Source organism: Gorilla gorilla, chromosome 2 (assembly GCF_029281585.2).
Source record: "Gorilla gorilla gorilla isolate KB3781 chromosome 2, NHGRI_mGorGor1-v2.1_pri, whole genome shotgun sequence".
NCBI lineage: Eukaryota > Metazoa > Chordata > Mammalia > Primates > Hominidae > Gorilla > Gorilla gorilla.
Window position 1 is genome coordinate 132,112,961 of NC_086017.1, and position 23,326 is coordinate 132,136,286.

General features: G+C 35.0%; 1 protein-coding gene across 4 annotated transcripts in view; it reads left to right on the plus strand.

Annotated features, from left to right (window-relative positions):
• STXBP5L (syntaxin binding protein 5L) overlaps positions 1 to 23,326 on the plus strand; it is a 514,817-nt gene that overhangs the window by 337,644 nt on the left and 153,847 nt on the right. For all 4 annotated transcript variants that reach the window (XM_019024729.3, XM_019024728.3, XM_031009718.3 and 1 more), the window contains exons 15-18: positions 3,113 to 3,153; positions 7,263 to 7,480; positions 9,531 to 9,703; positions 11,416 to 11,541. In XM_019024729.3, the coding sequence (XP_018880274.1) occupies positions 3,113 to 3,153; positions 7,263 to 7,480; positions 9,531 to 9,703; positions 11,416 to 11,541 (558 nt within the window). The remainder of the gene's footprint in view (positions 1 to 3,112; positions 3,154 to 7,262; positions 7,481 to 9,530; positions 9,704 to 11,415; positions 11,542 to 23,326) is intronic.

Sequence of the window (23,326 nt, forward strand, 5' to 3'; positions counted from 1 at the left end):
GCTCCATCCATGTTGCTGTAAAGGACATGATTTCACTCTTTTTTATGGCTGTGTAATATTCCATGGTATATATGTACCATATTTTCTTTATCCAATCCACTGTTGTTGGGTGCCTAGGTTGATTCCACATGCCATTGTAAATAGCATGGCAATGAACATATGAGTGCATGTGCCTTTTAGGTATAATGATTTATATTGCTTTGGTTATATACCCAGTAATGGGATTGCTAGGTCAAATGGTAGCTCTGAGTTCTTTGAGAAATCTCCCAACCGCTTTCTACTTTCAGTAGTGGCTTAACTAATTTACATTCCCACCAACAATGTTTAAGCATTCTTTTTTCTCTGCCATCTGGCAAGCATCTGTTACTATTTGACTTTTTAATAATAGCCATTCTGACTGTTGTACAATGGTATCCTACTGTGTTTTGATTTTCTTTTTTTTCTTCTATTTTTTTTTTTTTTTTTGAGACAGACTCTTGCTCTGTTGGCCTGGCTGGAGTGCAGTGGCACAGACTTGGCTCACTGCAATCTCTGTCTCCTGAGCTCAAGCAATTCTCCTGCTTCAGCCTCCCCAGTAGCTGGGATTATAGGCATGTGCCACCATGCCTGGCTAATTTTTGTACTTTTAGTAGAGACAGGGTTTCACCATTTTGGCCAGGCTGGTCTAGAACTCCTGACCTCAGGTAATCTGCTGGCCTCGGCCTCCCAAAGTGTTGGGATTACAGGCATGAGCCACTGTGCCTGGCCATGTTTTGATTTTCATTTCTCTGATGATTAGTGATGATGGCATTTTTTCATGTTTGTTGGCTGCTTGTGTGTCTTCTTTTGAGAAGCATCTGTTCATGTCTTTTGCCCACTTTTTAATGGGATTATCTGGTTTTCGCTTTTTGGTTTGTTCAAGTTCCTCATGGATTCTGGGTATTAGACATACTTTGTCAGATGCATACTTTGTAAATATTTTCTCCCATTGTGTAGGTTGTCTGTTTAGTCTGTTGATAGTTTCTTTTGCTGTGCAGAAGCTCTTGAGTTTAATTAGTTCTTACATGTCAATTTTTGGTTTTGTCACAATCATTTTTGGGGGCTTGGCCATAAATTCTTTGCCAAGGCTGATATCAAGAAGAGTATTTCTTAAGTTTTCTTCTAGGATTTTAGTAGTTTGAGGTATTACATTTAAATCTTTAATCCATTTTGAGTTAATTTTTGTATATGGTGAAAGGTAAGGGTCTAGTTTTCACTCTTTTGCATATGGCTAGCCAGTTATCCCAGCACCCCTTTATTGAATAAGGAGTTCTTTCCCCATTGTTTGTTTTTGTCAGCCTTGTCAAAGGTCACATGGTTGTAGGTGTGAGGCTTTATTTCTCAGTTTTCTCTTCTGTTCCATTGGTCTATGTGTCTGTTTTTGTACCAGTACCATGCTGTTTTGGTTACTGTAGCCTTATAGTATAGTTTGAAGCTGAGTAGTGTGATGCCTCCTGCTTTGTTCTTTTTGTTTAGCTATACAGGTTCTTTTTTGGTTTCATATGAAATTTTGAATAGTTTTTTTTTCTACTTCTGTGAGGAATGATGTTTGTAGTTTGATAGGAATAGTGATGAATCTGCACATTGCTTTGGGCAGTATGACCATCAGTTTGTTTATTTCTACAAAAAATTGTTTTACCATATTTTAATTATGATTACATTGAATTTATATGCCATTTAGGGGAACAAACATCTAATAAGTCATACAATTATCAATAATATATATCTCCTTTTATTAATGCCTTATTTTTTGGTCAACATCTTACAATTTTCAGCATACAGATCTGGCACAAATTGTGTTAGATTTTATCTGTTTCTTGGTTTTGGCACTGTTGTAAGTGGTACTATTTTGTTATTTCCAAATGTCTATTGCTATTCAATGGAAATGCAATTGATTTTTGTATATTGATATTGTGTGTTACAATTTTGCTAATCATTTATGAGTTCCAGTATCCTTTTTATAGAATCTCTGAGATTTTCTACATAGCCATATAATCTGCAAATACAAACAATTTTATTTCTTCCCTTTTAGTCTGTATGCCTTTTATTTCTTTTTCTTCCCTATTTCAGTGCTTAACACCTCCAATAAGATGTTGAATAAGAATGGTGAGAGTGAACATTTTTTTGGCTTTGCTCCTGATCTTAGGGGAAAACATGCAATCTTTCATTATTATGTATGTTAGGAGATATCCGTAGGTTGTTCCTACACACCCTTTATCTGGTTATAGAAATTTCCTGTGTTCCTAGTTTATTGGAAGTTTTTTTTAGGAATGGATGATAAATCATGTCAAATGCTTTTTCTGCATTTATTGAGATGACTATATGGATTTTCTTTTGTAATCTGTCAATATGGTGAATTTTAATATGGTAGTTGATTTTTTAAGTGTTTGTCTTACATTCCTAAGAAAACCCACTTAGTCATTATGTACTATCCTTTCTATATATTACTTGATTTGCATTGCCAATATTTTGTTGACAATTTTTTTGCCTATTCTCATGAGGAATATCGGTTTGTAATTTTCTCTTCTTGTAATGTTTTTATGTGGTTTTGGTGTCAGGGTAATGCTGAGTTCATCAAAAGTGTTGGGAAGTATTTTATCTTCTTCTATTTTCTCGATGAGTTTTTATAGAATTGACGTTTGATTATTACCAAATAATGATGCAACTCTAGATATATTTGGTGATTTGCTTTTATATTTTGAAACTTAACTTGAATTTTACTATGATATTCAATTCATATTTATATTAATATCAAAATTATCTATCCTTTTATTGAATATAAATAATTTTACATGAAAATATGTTGTTCACTTTCCACAGGGCATTTTTCATTGTTCTCCATTACACATATAACCTTTTTACAGTAAAGTCTAAGGAATTATTGTTCTTTTTCTAATCTTTAGATTTTAGTATATTGTTTAAGAAATGAGCCATTGTTTTAAGCTTAGAAATGGTTTAGCATACATTAGTTTTCATTAAAGTGGTATTTTTGAATCAAAATTGTATCAACAGTAACTCAAGTTTCTGTACATTTGGAGTGATTATGATTTTTATTTAGTATGCTTTAATTAATGCTAATTTATTTCTCATCTAGTCATGCAGATGGATCAATAAAATTTTGGGATGCTTCTGCAAGTAAGTTTCAAGTTTCTGTACAACAGAAACCAATTGGTTAATATTTACTTATAGCCAGCTACCACTTTTTAGTTTGGGCAATTAAAATTTCAGATATATTTTTAGCATACATATGTGGCTGTGTTACAAAAATCTATTACCTACACTGTTAGATCAGTTGAAAGTATTATCTCTGCTTTATTTCTCTTCTATAATATAAGGTAAACAAGACTAAGTCACTCTTTGTCAGCAACCCATATCTACAAGAGGCATGATACATCAGAAAAAGTACCAAACTCTGTTAAATTAACTCTGTTCAAGGAATTTCCTTCACCCTCTACCTGTGTGGTCTTCGCCAAGTGCTTATATCCCTCTAGTCTTCACTTTTTTTCCCCACTCATCTACCACATCCTGCAAAGATCAAATGATTTGATAACTGTAAGAACTCTTTTTAAATTCTTGAGAATTATGTAACTTACAGAATAAATAAGGCACTCTGCTCAATGTCGAAGGAATGCAAAGATACTTAAGACTTCATTATACTCATATATACCCTTCAGAAAAATTGTAGTCATTAGAAAAGATAAAGAAATGCACATATATAACTATAGGGAAAACAATATAAGAACTCTCAATGCAGTACCCCAGATCTGTTTGCTATCAGAAATGGGACAGTCTTATTGAGACCTGATAGATCCAGGAAAGGTATTTTGATGGAGTTAACATTTAGTGTGAGTTTTGGAAGTTAGTTAACTTTTGACAGGAATAGGAGTGAAGAACAAGTTAACAGTGACTCTAAGTTTCTGAAGATGAGTAACCAGGAAGATGTAGGTAACTCTTTTGGAAATGAAGAATAAAAGAGAGCTTTGAATTTTTTAGTAAAACCATAAAATTCAAGTAAAAATATCCAGCAGGTAAGGAGAACAGTCAGAAATGGAAACCAATGAAGAAGCAGCATAAAAGTGATGTTTGAAGCTGTAGAAATGAATAGCTTCTGAGGAAGACTGCAATAAACACACAAGCAGAGGAAGAAGGTTGAATATTGATGATATTCTTAGCCCACAAGGTAGAGTCCCTTGAGCAAGCAAACTATCAGCAAGAGAAAAGGATTAAAAGATCTAAACCCATGCATTCTGAAGTCCCCTTCTGACTTCACATAATAAAAAGCAACTGCCTAAAGAGAAACTCCAAAGGACAACAGACTTTCTGTTGATGAATCTTCTTATGCAAACCTGAGTTTGTTCCTGGAACAAAATTCATCGCATAGTGATGCCATTGCTCCTTTCCCACCACCTCAAAGTCACTTTTTGGCTTTTAAAATGTGGAGGGCCAGGTGCAGTTGTTCACATCTGTAATCCTAGCACTTTGGGAGGCCTAAGCTGAGCTCAGGAGTTCAAAACCAGCCTGGGCAACACGGTGAAACCCTGTCTCTACTAAAATATATATATATATATAAATTAGCTGGGTGTGGCAGCATGCGCCTGTGGTCCCAGCTACTCGGGAGGCTGAGGCAGGAGAATTGCTGGAATCCGGGAGGCAGAGGTTGCAGTGAGCCGAGATCACACCACTGCACTCCAGCCTGGGTGACAGAGCAAGACTCCATCTCCAAAAAGAAAAATAACAAATAAATAAATAAATAAAATAAAATTTAGAGGACACTTTAACACTTTAATTATTAGAGTGAATAACACCCTTAAGCATGCATAATAATATTTTGAGAAGTTAATTTTTAAATAAATATTTTATCGCATTTAGAATATAAATTGCAAATGATTGCAGCATGTTTAATATTTTCACTGTAATCAAGGTCATATCTCCAACTTAATGGATGTCTTAAAAAATTACTTAGTTTGCTAACTTTGTGAAACACTGTCTAATACAGAAAGCAAAATGAATTTGAATAACTGAGTTTATATTATTATGTATCTTAGTTTTCTATTGCTGAGTAATAAATTACCACAATTTAACAACTTAAAACAATACCCATTTATCATCTCACTGTTTCTGTGTGTTAGGAATTTGATTATACCTTCGCTGGGTCCTTTGCTCAGGGTGTCACAAGACTGTATTCAAGGTGTTGGCTGGGGCTGAGGTTTCATGAGACTGAAGGTTCTTTTCCAAGCTTATGTAATCGTTGGCAGACTTCATTTTCTTGCACATTCAGAGCTCATGGTAGCTTGCTGCTTCAAAGCTAGCAAGAGTGTCTCTTTACCTTCAGGGAGGGCCTCAGTCCCTCTTTTAAGGGGGCCATCTGATTAGGTTTTGGCTTGTTAAGAATAAGCTCTTTGTTGATTAACTCAAAGTCAACTAATTAGGGACCTTAATGATGTCTGCAATATCATTTTACTGTTGTCATGTAACATAAATAATCATAGGAATGATACCCTATCTGACCTCAGAAGCCAGGCTATAGCACGCAATACAATCCTTTGTCTATTTTTTAAAAAAATCTATTTTAGCTTGACATAATTTCAAGCTTACAAAAAAATTGCAAAAAAAAAAAAAGTACTATGAAATGTTTTATACCTCTCAACCAGATTCTCCAAATATTCCTTTCCTCTCCCTGGCTCTCTCTCTTACTCTTTATCTCTTCCTTCCATACATTTTTCTCTCACACACATACATATATATTTTCTTACGCATTTGAGAGTAAGTTGGAGACACATTACATATTACATACCCCTAAATACTTCAGTGTGTATTTCCTACAAACATTCACTTACATAACCAGACTTCAGTCATCAAAACCAGTAGATTAACACTGACACAACACTATTATCTAATCTCCGGATTTTACTCAGCTTTTGCAAATTTATATATATACGTATATATGTGTATATATACGTATATATACACCTAAATATATATACTTTTTTTTTTTTTGACGGAGTCTCGCTCTGTCTGCCCAAGCTGGAGTGCAGTGGCGCAGTCTCGGCTCACTGCAAGCTCCGCCCCCTGGGTTCACGCCATTCACCTGCCTCAGCCCCAGTAGAGTAGCTGGGACCACAGGCGCCCGCCACCACGCCCCGCTAAATTTTTTTTTTTTTTTTTTTTTTTTTTTGTATTTTTAGTAGAGACAGGGTTTCACCACGTTAGCCAGGATAGTCTCGATCTCCTGACCTGGTGATCCGCCCACCTCGGCCTCCCAAAGTGCTGGGATTACAGGCGTGAGCCACTGCGCCCGGCCGCAAATTAATATTCTTTACGACAAAAAAAATCCAGGATTATTTTTGCATTTAGTCATTGTATCTTCTGAGTTTTAAAAAATCTGGAAAAGTTCCTGAGTCTTCGTTTCATGACACTGACGTTTTTGAGGAGTTCAGGCCGGTTATTTTATAGAATCTCCTTCAGTCTGGTTTTGACTAATGTTTCTCATTATTAGATTCAGGTGATGCACTTTTCACAGGACTCATATTTAAAACTTTACTCAAGGGTCCTTTGTAGAATCATAGTTCTTTTATAGAGTTATTAATCATCATGGTCTACAATGGAAAAATATTCCCCCAAATATTCTTAAAAACAGTTCACAAACACAATGTATGAGATTGTATCTGACCCTTTCTTGACACAGAGCCACTCAGAAAAGATCCCTTCTCAAATAGTTACAGATTCTTGGACTCCCAATATTGCTAACTGGTAAATTACAATGTTTCTTATCTGAAGGAGTGTCTAAAAATTTGTTGAGAGTAGTAAACCCTCTAGGAATACCATCAACCTCTCACCTAACAATCAAAGGGGAAAACTGAGATAAAGAATAGAGGAGTCTCCGCTAGGGAAGAATTATTTTCAGTATTCCCATTTTAGACTTTCTGTGCCCCAATATTTTTATCAATAAATAATGATAAAAATACTTCCTTCATGAGACTTTTCTGAGAATGACACAAGAAAGCAACTATATATTCCTTGGTATGTAGTATATATTCAAGGAATGTTTATTTTTTCCCTGTAGTCTCCCTCTAGCTGCTGTACTGATATGAAAGCGTGGCATTGAATGCTTTACTGGATAGAATGTAATTCACTTTGTCTACTTAGGTTTACTTTTGTTGTTTAACAAATATATTGGAAAAGCTTTAATAACATCTAAGAATTAAGTTTAAATTAGAAGATAACTGTGCTTTGATGTCTTATAGTAACTCTGCAGATGCTGTACAAGCTAAAAACTTCAAAAGTGTTTGAAAAACAGAAGGTAGGAGAAGGAAAACAAACATGTGAAATTGTAGAGGAAGACCCATTTGCCATTCAGATGATTTACTGGTGTCCAGAGAGCAGAATATTCTGTGTATCAGGAGTCTCTGCATATGTCATAATTTATAAATTCAGCAGACATGAAATTACAACAGAAATAGTGGTAAGTTATTTAAAATTTAACTTTCACTTTTACAGTTATTAAAAGAAAGCTGTTATCATAGATTTGACTACTACTTGGTATGGTTTCCATGAAGTGTGCAGTATGTGGCTAGTAATACAATTCACAGGATTTTAAATTATTGTTGTTACTTACTATAACATACTAATAAATGGTTTGGCCTAAAAGGCCAAAACAATTTTCTATCAAAACTTGGTATTTTTTTCAATGTCAAAACAAGCTTAGTATTTTAAGTTAATCTTGTTACAAATTAAACATGTTACAATTTTCTCACTTTTCTCTTTGATGTTACGTGAGTTGCATCTACCTGGCCGAAATAAGTCAACTCTACAACATGATGTTTTGAACTATGTATATATTGTGGAATATACACCTATATATTCTTCTATATATACTAATAAAATGTATAGGTTTTATACATATAGTTATTGATTTATTTTTATATAAAAATCAAATTAATGCAGACTTTGTTCTATACTTTTATTAATTTTTAAGTTTATCTGATTTGTATTTTCTCATGAACTGTTTGCCCTAAATGATTATTTCTCAGCTACAATAAGGTTATTTTTAATGATTTTCTATGTAGCAACATTTTTATGGGGTAGATCTAATTATGGGGCAACCTTACCTAATCTTAATTTTTAAATCAATGAAATACTCTGCTTATTCAAAAGAATAATGATTTTATGGGATAAATTAATTCTAAATGAAGCCACCTATAAACAACTGTCCTTCTCTACCTTGCCCCTTTTACCAGAATATAAAGATTATTTACTATAGGCCTGGGTATAAGTGTTTTTACCTCAACAGCTAAAATTAATATCACCCTTTTATTGTGTAGTAGCTGAAAGCTAAGGCTTTGGAGTCAGATAAACCTAGGTTTTAATTCTGGCTTTCCCATTAAATATCTGTGTGACTCTGAACAAGTCATAAGTCAGTAGTAGAATGTAGCTATGATTCAGTTTCATCACATGTACAATTCCCTGTGTAAATAAAATGGGAAAATGGAAAATAAAAATAAACTTGGAATATAAATACCAATTTCATAGGGTTCTTGTGATGATTATATAAAGACATTATAATAGTGTCCTTACTGTAGTAAGCACTCAATAATTGGTAACTGTATTGTCACCACCAGAGGTTTTTCTGTAGTTTTAAAATAGTTATGACAATAATTTTGGTGATATTCCCATAATGACATTTTTGTAACTAATTGTTTTCAATCTTAAAAATGCTCATTTTTACATTATAAGGTAAATATGTGTTATAAAATCAGTTCTAATTAAATCATTTAATGCATTTTATGCATTCATAAAGTATTTAGTTTTGAAACTTTTTTAGTTTAATAAAGGTTTTTAGGTCACCTTTTTATTCCTGTGTAAATTATTATATGTTTTTTATCAAGTAATTCTGATCTGCTAATTAAATTAAACAAAAGCCAAGGTAATGAAATAAACAACCAAAAATATGGAATTTCGTTTGGAAAATTTTTAGTGAATTAATGCAAAGTTAAAATGCAATGAAAGTTTTTTATACTAAAAGGCTTTAAACAAGTAATTTTTTCATACGCACACAAACATACACACTACACACACATATACACATTTGTGTGCGTATATGAAAAAAGTTTAATTTCTTTCATTGGAATAACCATAATCAACTTCTCCTTTTATTTTATCATATATCAAATTGTAATATATAAATTGTAATTTATGCTATATCTTAAAGTATATTTATTATATAAAAACTTTATCTTCGCTGAGGTATTTTTCTTTTAATTCTGAAGTTTAAAAATTTACATTTTTTGTGATTGCCATTGAATATTCCATATAATTAACTATTTGATTTAGTATGAGATACTTCTCAGCTTTCCTGTAAATAGTATTGAACTTATTAATTTGAAAAAACATATGTGAATGATTCCTAAAAAGTTATCAGGTATTTTAATGTGATTATTTATTATGACTTAGATTAAATTAAAACGATGATTATTAGTGTGACTTAAATTAAATTTAAACTTGATTTTTTTAAGTCATTAGAGGTACGACTTCAGTATGATGTTGAAGATATTATTACCCCTGAACCAGAAACAAGTCCTCCGTTTCCAGATCTCTCAGCCCAGCTTCCTTCTTCAAGGAGTCTTTCTGGGAGCACTAACACTGTTGCTAGTGAAGGAGTAACAAAGGACAGTATTCCATGCCTCAAGTAAGAGTTTCTACCAAATTTTCAAACAATTTTAGATATTAATCATATGTCTTGGAAACTGTGACAAATGAAATTAATTTTCTCTTATTATCAAGTTATTGTCAGGTGATCTACAATTCTTCAGGGGTTACCCTGGTCTTTTCTTTGAACATCTGTGAAGAGGGCATAATATTTTCACCCTTCATTCACTTATTTATATATTTCCTTCCCAGAAGGACTCTAAAGAAAACATGGCTTTCACAGAATAGGAAGTTTGGCAGGGCAGAAACTTGGTGACTTGCATGATATTTCCAATTGAAAAAGTATGTTTATGGGGTGTGATGGCTCACACCTGTATTCCCAACACTTTGGGAGGCTGAGGTGGGAGGAATGCTTGAGACTAGGAGTTTGAGACCAGCCTGGGCAACATAGCAAGACCTTGTATCTACAAAAAATTTAAAAATTAACTGGGTGTGATGGTACACACCTGTAGCTCCAGCTACTAGGGAGGCTGAGGCGGGAGAATCACTTTAGCTCAGGAGTTTAAGGTTGCAGTGAGCTATGGTCTTGCCACTGCACTCCAGCCTGGGTGACAGTAAGACCCTGTATCCAAAAAAATAATAATGATAATTTTTTAAAGAAGTATGTTTATGTAATTTCTTTAGCTTTCTTGGAATCAAAAAGAAAACCAAGTTTACTATCTACTACAAGAGTTCTATATTAGAAAAAAGGATTTCTCTCATGATTGCTAGTGTATTTCATAATCTTTCTTTTTTAAAACTGTTATTTATTAATAAGCTAAACAAAGATTTGCATCATGTTCAATAAAACCTAAAGTTAACAAAGCCCATAGTAATATTTTATGATTTTAGTAATAGAGTATAAATTACTACTTACTGCTTCTATACCATCAGATCAAATATTTCTAGTGTTAGCTGGCTGGAGAATTAAACCTAAGCAGGGAATTTCTTTGAGCTGCATATCTACATTTGCCACTCAAAAAACTTTAGACAGCTAGTTTTCTCATTTCTTACAAATATGCTTATGGAAAATTTAGAGATAAGATTTTAGGAGCAAAATTCATGCAATTAGCAGATGCTATACTTTTGTAATCATTGATTGTCCTCTCAAAATTTTCTTTTGAAGTACATAAAAAGAAGGAAATATGAGCAAATATTACTGGGAGGAAAATCTACAAAGAGGAAACATCATCATAAAATTTTAGCTAGTGGATATATTTTTTTGAAAGTAGCATCAATAGTATTTGATAATTGGTTTGTTGGGAAGTATGAGAGAAAGATATTAGTCAGCTTTAAAGGAAAATAGGAATTCAGATGCTAGATATGTTGAACTCTTATACTGGAGGGTAGGTTAATGGTCATTTGTTTTATTGTTATGCTTTATAACTGATATATAGTAACATATATTACATTAGAAAAATAATTACATAATAAAAATTACTTAAAATAATATTCTCAAAAGAAAAAATTGAAATGATAAAGGCCAGTTGAAGTTGTGGACCTAACTGGCTGAAAAGCCACATAAAGAAATAACTAACTAATCATAAGGGACTCAGCGTATTTTGAGAAAGCTAGAAGGCACCATCCATCTGCATGCTGCCTGCAATGCCTGGTGTTGTATATTTCTGTAGCATGATTCTATGTAAATTCTCTAGATAAGTTTGACCATGTTTATTTAAGCTGTATATAATAGGATTGTTTTTGTTCTTAAAGTGTGAAGACACGGCCAGTGCGAATGCCTCCAGGATATCAAGCAGAACTTGTTATTCAATTGGTGTGGGTAGATGGTGAACCTCCACAACAGATTACTAGTCTTGCTGTAAGCTCAGCATATGGAATGTAAGTAATTAAACTTTTTTATGGTATGTATTATTTAGCTAATATGTTTGATTTTTTAGATGTTCCTTGCTTAAGTCCTAAAAATGAAAAGAAGCCCTCACCTGGATTTTTATTAGATTAAACAGTATATAAGAAAAATAATTTAAATTTACATTATGGTTTTTTGTTCTTTCTTGAAGTCAAACCTGTGACAGTGTTCCCAATTTTGATGTTAGTAGGAGATTGTTAGGATTTTATTACACTTAAACTGTGTTGTTTGTTTTTATATTGTCTTTTTTTCTCTTTATATTTCATTTTGGATACTTTCTTTTGACTTATCCTTTAGAGTTCACTAACTCCCTCTTCAACTGTGTCTGATCTGATGGTAGATCCACCTATGGAGTTCAATTTCAGCTATTTTATTTTTCAGTTCTAGACCTTACATTTGATTATTTTAAAACATCCTGTTCTCTTCCTAAATTATCACTCTATTCTTTATTTCTTTGAACATATTGAATGTATGACTTTAAAATGTGTTACTTTAAATATGTGTTTGATACTTCCATATTTGGTATCTAGTCTATTACATTTCTTAGTTTCTTAGAACATTATATTATGTTCATGTATGCCAGTTTGTATGGTTTTTTTATTAGTTGTTCCTGGTTTTTTTTTTTAATAGAGAAATGAACATTATAATTTGAGGTTCTAGATGATACTTTCCTCCCGAAAGTATCTACATTTCCTCTGGCAGTCTAGGTTAAAAAACTATTGAAGGGTCAGAACAACATAATTCAAGCAGACATCAGGTCTTTGAAAGTTGGATTTTATTCCCATTAAAGCCTAATTTAATTTCAGTTAATCCTTATTTCTAGGTTGTAGCCCTCCATAGAGGTTGTGTCAAACTATACTCCCACCACCAATGTTTAGAATGTCTAGTTTCCTACAACCTTTCTAACTACAATGTATAATCAAACTTTCCATCCTGGTCAGTTTGTTAAGTAAAGAGTAGTATGTTATTATAATATCAGTAAAATTTTTGTATATCTTAAGTGAAATTGAACATCTTTTCCTGTTTTGTGACATTCTGTTTCTATTCTTTGTCCATTTGTCTGTAAAGTTGTTGGCCTTCATAGAGATTTGTGAAAACTGTTTGCATATTAGGGAAGTTAGCTTTCTCTATAGTGTAATTTGCAATGATCTTCCCTGCTTTTGTTTGCTTTATGACTTTGTTTAAGATGGTTTTTACTTTAAAGAATTTTTTGCAATTCTATTTTTTGTTATCTTTTATGGCTCTGAATTTGTGTCTTATTTAAAAAGTGCTTCCTCACTTCAAGATAATAATAAAAATGTAATAAAAACAAAAAAATTATGTTCTCTCTAATATGCTTTTTTTCTTTTATATGTTTAAATATTTAATCTGTCTGGAATTTTTTTAAGTATAAGATATGAAGTAAGTATTAAACTATATTTTTTCCTGATGGCTAAGAATTGTGCCAATACTGTTTCCTGAATACTTCATCTTTCTATGCTTATTTGGAATCAACTTTTGTCAAATAATACATTACCTTATATATTTCACTTTTATTTCTGTACTTCCTAAGCTGAGTCTTATAAGCTCCAAGAGAATGCCTTGAAACCATCAGTAAGGAGTCCATGGAAAAAAGTCTTATCTTTGAGTACCTGGAATTTTCTTCAGGGGGATGTGGAGGATATATGTGAACATAGAGTATTGGGTGCTTGCTTCTTTACTAGAATATTATTTGATGGGAAAGCTGGCAACAACAGTTGATGGATGATGGGAGAGAAGGAATGGACTGTGGGATAGCCTATTGTTTCATTATTTGATACGGTAAGAATATATGATTCTTCTCTAGCCCAAGTAATTACTGTGAAAGATAGTTGAGCTCAAGCCATCTTCCGAGTTCACTTCTCTAGAGTTTGACCTGTAAAGACAAGGGGACTTCAGAATTCAGAGACTATGAAGATGTGTCACCTGGTTCAGAAGCTGAAGTTTGTTAGAATAGATCAGATAAAAAACACATTTCCCTTATAAGGGAACTGTGGAGGTGAAAGTTATTACAGAGCTTCTGAATAACTGACACTTGTATGAAAATGACAGCTTGGACATCTATCTCATAGAGAGCCTCCACTGCAAAAATCCTAGCTCATGTGGCTACTAGAGAAAATTCCACCAAGTTTTAAAGAAATAAATTTTACAAGTATTACTTTAAATGTTCCTGAGAATTATTAAAGATGAAATCATGTTCATCTCATTTTATGGCCAACATAACTCGATGCAAAAACTTGAAAAGGGTATTACAAAAAGAGAAAGTTGTAAGTCTATATCATTTATGAACATGGATTTAAAATCCCAACCAAAATATAGATAAATCTAGCAATTAAAAAAGATAACATATCATAACCAAGTTTGGTTTATACCAGGAATTCAAAGTTTTTAAACATTTTAAATTAATCAGTGTAGTTCATCACATTAGCAAATAAACTAGAAAAACCATATGATGGTCTGGTCAGGAATGCAAAAAACAAAAACATCTGATAAAATTAAATATCCATTTATGACTTCAAAAGAAACTAATAGCTAAAATGGAAGGAATTTTTCTTAATCTGATACATTTTAGCAAATATGCTCTATGGTGAAATGTTAGAGACTTTGTCTTTGAGGAAAAAATAAGAGAAGTTTCTTAGTCCATTTGGGCTGCTTAACAAAATATCTTACAAATGGGTAATTTGTAACAACCAAGATTTATTGCTCACAGTTCTGGAGGCTAGAAAGTCCAAAATCAAGGTCTCAGGAGATTCAGTGTCTGTCTCTCTGCTTTGCTCTCTGCTTCAAATATAGCACCTTCTAGCTTTGTTTGCGCTTGGCAGAAGGAGTGAACAAACTCCCTCAGAATTCTTTTATGAGAAAATGAATTCCATTCATAATGGCGGAATCCTCCCAAAGACCCAGTCACCTTCCCAAGGCCCCAACTCTTAATACCATCACCTTGAGGATTAGATGGTCTGAATTTGGGGAAACACAAAAATTCAGACCATAACATTGTGACCTTGCTTCCCAAAATTTATGTCTTTCTCATATGCAAAATACATTCTTTTGATTCTAATAGCTCCAAAAGTCTTAAAACATTTTAGCATTAACTCAAAAGTTTAACGTTCAAAGTCTCATCAAAATATCATCTGGGCTGGATGTAGTGGCTTATGCCTGTAATCCCAGCACTTTGGGAGGCCAAGGCAGGTGGATCACCTGAGGTCAGGAGTTTGAGACCAGCCTGGCAAACATGGTGAAACCCCATCTCTACTAACATTGTAAAAATTAGTTGTGCGTGATGGCCTGTGCCTGTAATCCCAGCTACTAGGGATACTGAGAATCGCTTGAATCCAGGAGGCAGAGGTTGCAGTGAGTTGAGATTGTGCCATTGCACTCCAGCCTGGGTGACAGAGTGAAACTCCATCTCAAAAAAAAAGTCACCTGAATCATATATGGGTGAGACTCAAGGTATGATTCATTCTGAGGCAGGATTCTTCTCCAACTGTTACCTTATGAAATCAAACAAGTTATATGTTTCCAAAATACAATGGTGGGATCAGCACAAGGTAAACATACCCATTCTAAAAGGAAGAATCAGGAAAAAATAAAGGGATAATAGCTCCAAAGTAAGTCCCATAAAACTCCCATCTCCCTGGGACAGAGCACCTGGGGGAAGGGGTAGCTGTGGGCGCATCTTCAGCAGACTTAAATGTTCCTGCCTGCTGGCTCTGAAGAGAGAAGTGGATCTCCCAGCACAGCGCTTGAGCTCTGCTAAGGGGCAGACTGCCTCCTCAAGTGGATCCTTGACCCATGTGCCTCCTGACTGGGAGACACTAGCCGGCATGGGTCGACAGACACCTCATACAGGAGAGCTCTGGCTGGCATCTGGAGGGTGTCCCTCTGGGACAAATCTTCCAAGGAAGGAACAGGCAGCAATCTTTGTTGTTCTGCAGGCTCCACTAGTGATACCCAGGCAAACAGGGTCTGGAGTGGACCACCCAGCAAACTCCAGCAGACCTGCAGCAGAGGGACCTGACTATTAAAAGGAAAACTAACAAATAGAAAAAAATAGCATCAACATCAACAAAAAGGACATTCACACAAAAACCCCATCCGAAGGTCACCAACATCAAAGACCAAAAGTAGATGAATCCATGAACATGAGGGAAAATCCAGTGCAAAACGATGAAAATTCCAAAAACAAGAAAGCCTCTTCTCCTCTAAATCATCACAATTCCTCACCAGCAAGGGAACAAAACTGAATGGAGAATGAGTTTGACGAATTGACAGAAGTAGGCTTCAGAAGGCAGGTAATAACAAACTCCTCTGAGCTAAAGGAGCATGTTCTAACCCAATGCAGGGAAGCTAAGAACCTTGAGAAAAGGTTAAAGGAACAGCTAAGTAGGATAACCAGTTTAGAGAAGAAGATAAATGACCTGATGGAGCTGAAAAACACAGCACGTGAAGCATACACAAGTATAAATAGCCAAATTGATCAAGTAGAAGAAAGGATATCAGAGATTGAAGATCAACTTAATGAAATAAAGCATGAAGAAAGGATTAGAGCAAAAAGAATGAAAAGGAATGAACAAAGCCTCCAAGAAATATGGCACTATGTGAAAAGACCAAACCTATGTTTGATTGGTGTACCTGAAAGTAACAGGGAGAAGGGAACAAAGCTGGGAAACACTCTTCAGGATATTATCCAGGAGAACTTCCCCAACCTAGCAAGACAGGCAACATTCAAATTCAGGAAATACAGAGAATATCACAAAGATACTCCTTGAGAGAGAAACCACAAGACACATACTCGTCAGATTCACCAAGGTTGAAATGAAGGAAAACATGTTAAGGGCAGCCAGAGAGAAAGGTCAGGTTACCCACAAGGGAAAGCCCATCAGACTAACAGAGGATCTCTCTGCAGAAACCTTACAAGCCAGAAGAGAGTAGGGGCCAATATTCAACACTCTTAAAGAAAAGAATTTTCAACTCAGAATTTCATATCCAGCCAAACTAAGCTTCATAAGCGAAGGAGAAATAAAATCCTTTACAGACAAGCAAATGCTGAGAGATTTTGTCCCCACCAGGCCTGCCTTACAAGAGCTCCTGAGGAAAGCTGAGGCAGATTCTTCTCCAACTGTGAGCTTATGAAATCAAACAAGTTATATGTTTCCAAAATACATGGTGACATCAGCACAAAGTAAACATACCCATTCTAAAGGAAGAATTAGAAAAAAAGAAAGGGGAAATAACTCCAAAGTAAGTCCCATAAAACTCCCATGGAGTTTTGGAAAGAAAAAACTGGTACTAGCCACTGCAAAAACATACCAAATTGTAAAGACCATCGACACTAAGAAGAAACTGCCATCAACTAACAGGCAAAATAACCAGCTAGCGTCATAATGACAGGATCAAATTTACACATAACAATATTAACCTTAAATGTAAATGGGCTGAATGCCCCAATTAAAAGACACAGACTGGCAAATTGGATAAAAAGTCAAGACCCATTGGTGTGCTATATTCAGGAGACCCATCGTATGTGCAAAGACACACATAGGCTCAAAATAAAGGGATGGAGGAATGTTTACCAAGCTAATGGAAAGCACAAAAAAAAAAAAAAGATTGCAATCTTAGTCTCTGATAAAACAGACCTTAAACAACCGAAGATCAAAAAAGACAAACAAGGGCATTACATAATAGTAAAGGGATCAATGTAGCAAGAAGAGCTAACTATATATATGCACCCAATACAGAAGCACCAGATTCATAAAGCAAGTTCTTAGAGACAGACAAAGAAACTCAGACTCCCACACAATAATAGGGAGACTTTTACACCCCACTGTCAATATTAGACAAATCAACAAGACAGAAAATTAGTAAGGATATTCTGGACTTGAACTCAGTTCTGGAACAAGTGGACCTAATAAACATCTACAGAACTCTCCACCCCACATCAACGAATATACATTCTTCTCAGCACCACAATGCACTTATTCTAAAATTGACCACATAATTGGAAGTAAAACACTCCTCAGCAAATGCAAAAGAACGGAAATCATAATAAACAGTCTCTCAGACCACAGTGCAATCAAATTAGAACTCAAGATTAAGAAACTCACTCAAAACCATGCAACTACATGGAAACTGAACAACCTTTTCCTAAATGACTACTGGGTAAGTAATGAAATTAACGCAGAAATAAATAAGTTCTCTGAAACCAATGAGAACAGACACAACGTACCAGAATCTCTGGGACACAGCTAAAGCAGTGTTTAGAGGGACATTTACAGCACTAAATGCTTACAAGAGAAAGCAGGAAAGATCTAAAATTGACACCCTAATATCACAATAAAAAGAGCTAGAGAAGCAAGAGCAAAAATATTCAAAAGCTAGCAGAAGAAAAGAAATAACTAAAATCAGAGCAGAACTGAAGGTGATAGAGACATGAAAAGCCCTTCAGAAAATCAATGAATCCAGGAGCTGGTTTTTTGAAAAGATTAACAAAATAAATAGACCACTAGCCAGATGAATAAAGAAGAAAAGATAGAAGAATCAAACAGGAACAATAAAAAATTATAAATGGGATATCACCACTAATCCCACAGAAATACAAACTACCATCAGAGAATACTATAAACTAGTATTTCTAGTTTATAATAAACTAGAAAATCTAGAAGAAATGGATAAATTCCTGGACTCATATACCCTCGCAAGACTAAACCAGGAAAAAGTCAAATCCCTGAACAGACCAATAACAAGTTCTAAAATTGAGGCAGTAATTAATAGCCTACCAACCAAAAAATGTCCAGGAGCAGGTGGATTCACAGCCGAATTCTACCAGAGGTACAAAGAGGAGCTGGTACCATTTCTTCTGAAACTATTCAAAACAATAGAAAAAGAGGGACTCCCCCCTAACTCATTTTATGTGGCCAGCATCACCCTGATACCAAAACCTGGCAGAGACACAACAAAAAAAGAAAATGTCAGACCAATATCCCTGATGAACATCGATGCGAAAATCCTCAATAAAATACGGGCAAACTGAATCCAGCAGGACATCAAAAAGCTTATCCACCACGATCAAGTTGGCTTCATACCTGGGATACAAGGTTGCTTCAACATGTGCAAATCAATAAACGTAATCCATCACATAAACAGAACCAATGACAACCACTTGATTATCTCAATAGATGTAGAAAAGACCTTTGATAAAATTCAACACCCCTTCAGGCTAAAAACTCTCAATAAACTAGGAATTGATGGAACGTATCTCAAAATAATAAGAGCTATTTATCACAAACCCACAGCCAATATCATACTCAATAGGCAAAAGCTGGAAGCATTCCCTTTGAAAACTGGCATGAGATAAGGATGCGGCCTCTCACCGCTCCTGTTCAACATTAATATTGGAAGTTCTGGCCAGGGCAATCAGGCAAGAGAAAGAAATAAAGGGTATTCAAATAAAAAGGGAGGAAGTCAAATTGTCTCTGTTTGCAGATGACATGATTGTATATGTAGAAAACCCCATCGTCTCAGCCCCAAATCTCCTTAAGCTGATAAGCAACTTCAACAAAGTGGCAGGATACAAAATCAATGTGCAAAAATCACTAGAATTCCTATACAACAACAACAGACAAAGAGAGTGAACTCTCATTCACAGTTGCTACAAAGAGAATAAAATACCTAGGAGTACCACTTAGAAGGGATGTGAAGGACCTCTTCAAGGAGAACTACAAACCACTGCCCAAGGAAATAAGAGAGGACACAAACAGATGGAAAAACATTCCATGCTCATAGATTCAATGCTATCCCCATCAAGCTACCATCATTGACTTTCTTCACAAAATTATAAAAAAGTACTTTAAATTTCATATGGAACCGAAAGAGAGCCCGTATAGTTAAGATAATCCTAAGCAAAAAGAACAAAGCTGGAGGCATCATGCTACCTGACTTCGAACTATACTACAAGGCTACAGTAACCAAAACAGCATAATACTGGTACTAAAACAGATATATAGACCAATGGAACAGAACCAAGTTCTCAGAAATAACACCACACATTTACAACCATCTGATCTTTGACAAACCTGATGAAAACAAGCAATGGTGAAAGAATTCCCTATTTAATAAATGGTGTTGGGAAATCTGGGTAGCCATATGCAGAAAACTGAAATTAGACCCTTTCCTTAGACCTTATACAAAAATTAGCACAAGATGGATTAAAGACTTAAACATAAGACCTGAAACTATAAAAACCCTAGAAGAAAACCTAGGCAATACCATTCAGGACATAGGCATGGGCAAAGACTTCATGACTAAAACATCAAAAGCAATGGTAACAAAAGCCAAAATTGACAAATGGGATCTAATTAAACTAAAGAGCTTCTGCACAGCAAAAGAAACTATCATTGGAGTGACCAGGCAACCTACACACTGGGTGAAAATTTTTGCAATCTATCCATCTGACAAAGGTCTAATATCTAGAATCTACAAAGAACTTAAACAAATTTACAACAAAAAAACAACCCCATCAAAAAGTTGGCAAACGATAGGAACAGACACTTCTCAAAAGAAGACATTTATGCAGCCAACAAATATATGAAAAAAAGCTCATCATCACTGGTCATTAGAGAAATGCAAATTAAAATCACAATGAGATATTATCTCATGCCAGTTAGAATGGTGATTATTAAAAAGTCAGGAAGCAACAGATGCTGGAGAGGATTTGGAGAAATAGGAACGCTTTTACATTGTTCGTGGCAGTGTAAATTTGTTCAACCATTGTGGAAGACAGTTGTGGCGATTCCTCAAAGATCTCAAACCAGAAATATTATTTGACCCAGCAATCCCATTACTGGATATATACCCAAAGGATTATAAATCATTCTGCTATAAAGACACATGCACACATATGTTTATTGCAGCACTGTTCACGATAGCAAAGACTTGGAACCAACCGAAATGCCCTTCAATGATAGACTGGATAAAGAAAATGTGGCACATATACACCATGGAATACTATGCAGCCATGAAAATGTATGAGTTCATGTCCTTTGCAGGGACATGGATGAAGCTGGAAACCATTCTCAGCAAACTAACACAGGAACAGAAAACCAAACACCACATGTTCCCACTCATAAGTGGGAGTTGAGCAATGAGAACACATGGACACAGGGAGGGGAACATCACACACTGGGACCTGTCAGGGGATGGGGTGCTAGGGGAGGGGTAGCATTAGGAGAAGTGCCTAATGTAGATGATGGGTTGACGGGTGCAGCAAACCCCCATGGCACATGTATACCTATGTAACAAACCTGCACATTCTGTACATGTATCCCAGAACTTAAAGTATAATAAAAAAAAGAATAACTGAAAGATATATATTGATTATTACCATATTATATACTTGAATACACATTAAACCGTAATAGATTGATTTCATCTAATGAATGCAAACAAAGCATTTATATATAATAAAAAGGGAAAAGCAGAGAGAGAAAAACCATGGCCACTTTCTAAACAATGAATTTTCCATTTTTTTTTCATTGTGAGATGCTAATGAGTTAGCAGCCGGCCAAAAGACCAGTCAGGGTATTTGCTTTTGGACAGCTGTATGAATCATCAACTAAACTGATTTCATTTATTTCTAGCTTTTCCAAAAGGCTTTAGCTGTTCAGTTTGTCGCACATATATGGAAGACATTTTCTGTATTATTTATGTCGTTATCATTTAGTAGTATGCCTGTCTGAATTACACCAGGTCTTTATCATTCTTCTTCTTATAATTTCTCAATTTCACCCTTTTGGTCAAACTCAACCCCCAAGCTGACTGACCATGAGGGCCTCAGTCTCTTTATAGAACAGATTATTAGTTATATAGTACCTCATTACAATGCCTATGTAGCAGCATTTCAGTATCTGGACATTAGACATTAAGGGGGGAAAAAGCATAAGACAATCATGATTATTATAAGAAATATGTGGAAACCACTTGATGTTCTAAATCCTGGTTGGCCAAAGTCTAATTAGGAAAATAATTTTCAAGGATTAATGTGGTCAACTTTAGTTAACTCAGTGGCCTTACTATTCCATTCACTATTAATTGTTTACTCTTTTGAAGAACATATCAAGGGGCAACTGTTAAGTCAGAAACTGTGAAGGGTCTAAGATGTTTCCCTCTCAGAAAATAGTAAATTTGTCTGCGACAGTATTATATGTGTGTGTATATATATATATATATATGTATATATATATAGACAGAAAATAGTCCTCTGGGTCAGAACAAAGACAGTTTATTAGTGACAGCAAAAGCAGCAGCTTAGTGCAAGATCTTGCATCAGTTCCCTGAGCCCACAGGGGAACATGGTGAGTGGCAGATGGTACTTGCATGTGCAACTGGGTGCATAATAAAAGAGGAACTGCAAGTTTTAAAAACTCACATCTTATGTAGGTCTGCTGGTGAACTGCTCATTTATCTTTACTCTGGAACATAAGCAAATATTCTCTGGGGAAGAAGAGAGGTTTTTTATCTCTACTACCCTGAAATGTCTCAAAGTAGGGAGATGCCCCTAAGCTTTACTATTCTGGGATGTCTCTTTATACAAACATAACTGTAAATGCCTTCACTAAAAGGACTGTGCAGTACAGTGAAGTACTAATGGAGAATGGTCTACCAATTGTAATGTGACCAGTTGTACATTATTATTTAGGATTAATTGAGCCAGTTTGTTTATATTAGCCTGTGAGATCCTTAGACTTAAGTTGTGTTACTTGCCATTTGAGTCTATGTTTAGAAGTAAATTGCATATCTCACATTTCAGTTTAAGAATTTTTTGCCGGAATAGAATTCTTGTAAGAACCTTTGAAATTCAGTCTTGTTCCCCTTTGGATATGTTGTGATATTGGGCTTTTGATAAAATATGAGTAGTCACTCATATTGAGGGTTTTGCTCTGAACTTGGAAAGATAATATAACAAATTTAAGAACTGAAAACTGGTCTTATTCTTTCAGTGTATGTTTCCTAAGAAGAAGAGCTTTTTTTTTTTTTACATCATAAGCATAGTGTATTTTTTAAATTAAGAAATTCAACATTGATTCAGGACTATTTTCTACTTCACATACCATATTAAGTTTCTAGATATGTCCCAATAATGTCATTTATATTGTCTATTCACAGAACAGAATCAAATCCAGGATCTTGCATTGCTTTTAGTTTTCATTTCTTCTTAGTCTCCTTTAATCTGGGGCAGTTCTTCAGCATTTTTTTTTAGATGGTGTCTCGCTCTATTGCCCAGGCTGGAGTGCAGTGGCACGATCTCAGCTAACTGCAACCTTCGCCTCCTGGGTTCAAGCAATTCTCATGCCTCAGCCTCCTGAGTAGCTAGGATTACAGGCATGCACCACCACACCCAGCTAATTTTTGTATTTTTAGTAGAGATGGTGTTTTGCCATGTTGACCAGGCTGGCCTTGAACTCCTGACCTCATGTGATCCGCCCACCTAGGCCTCCCAAAGTGCTGAGATTACAGGCGTGAGCCACTGTGCCTGACCCAGCATTTATTTTTTAACCTTCATATTTTTAGAGTACAGCCAATTATATTGTTAACTGTACCTCAGCTGAGTTTGTCTGATATTTCCTCATGATGAGAGTAAATTAAGCATTTTGGCAGGAATACCACAGAAACAAGGTAATGTCTTCTCAGTTTATCTTATCAGAAGGTACATGATCATGGATTGTCCTAATTTTAGTGGTGCTA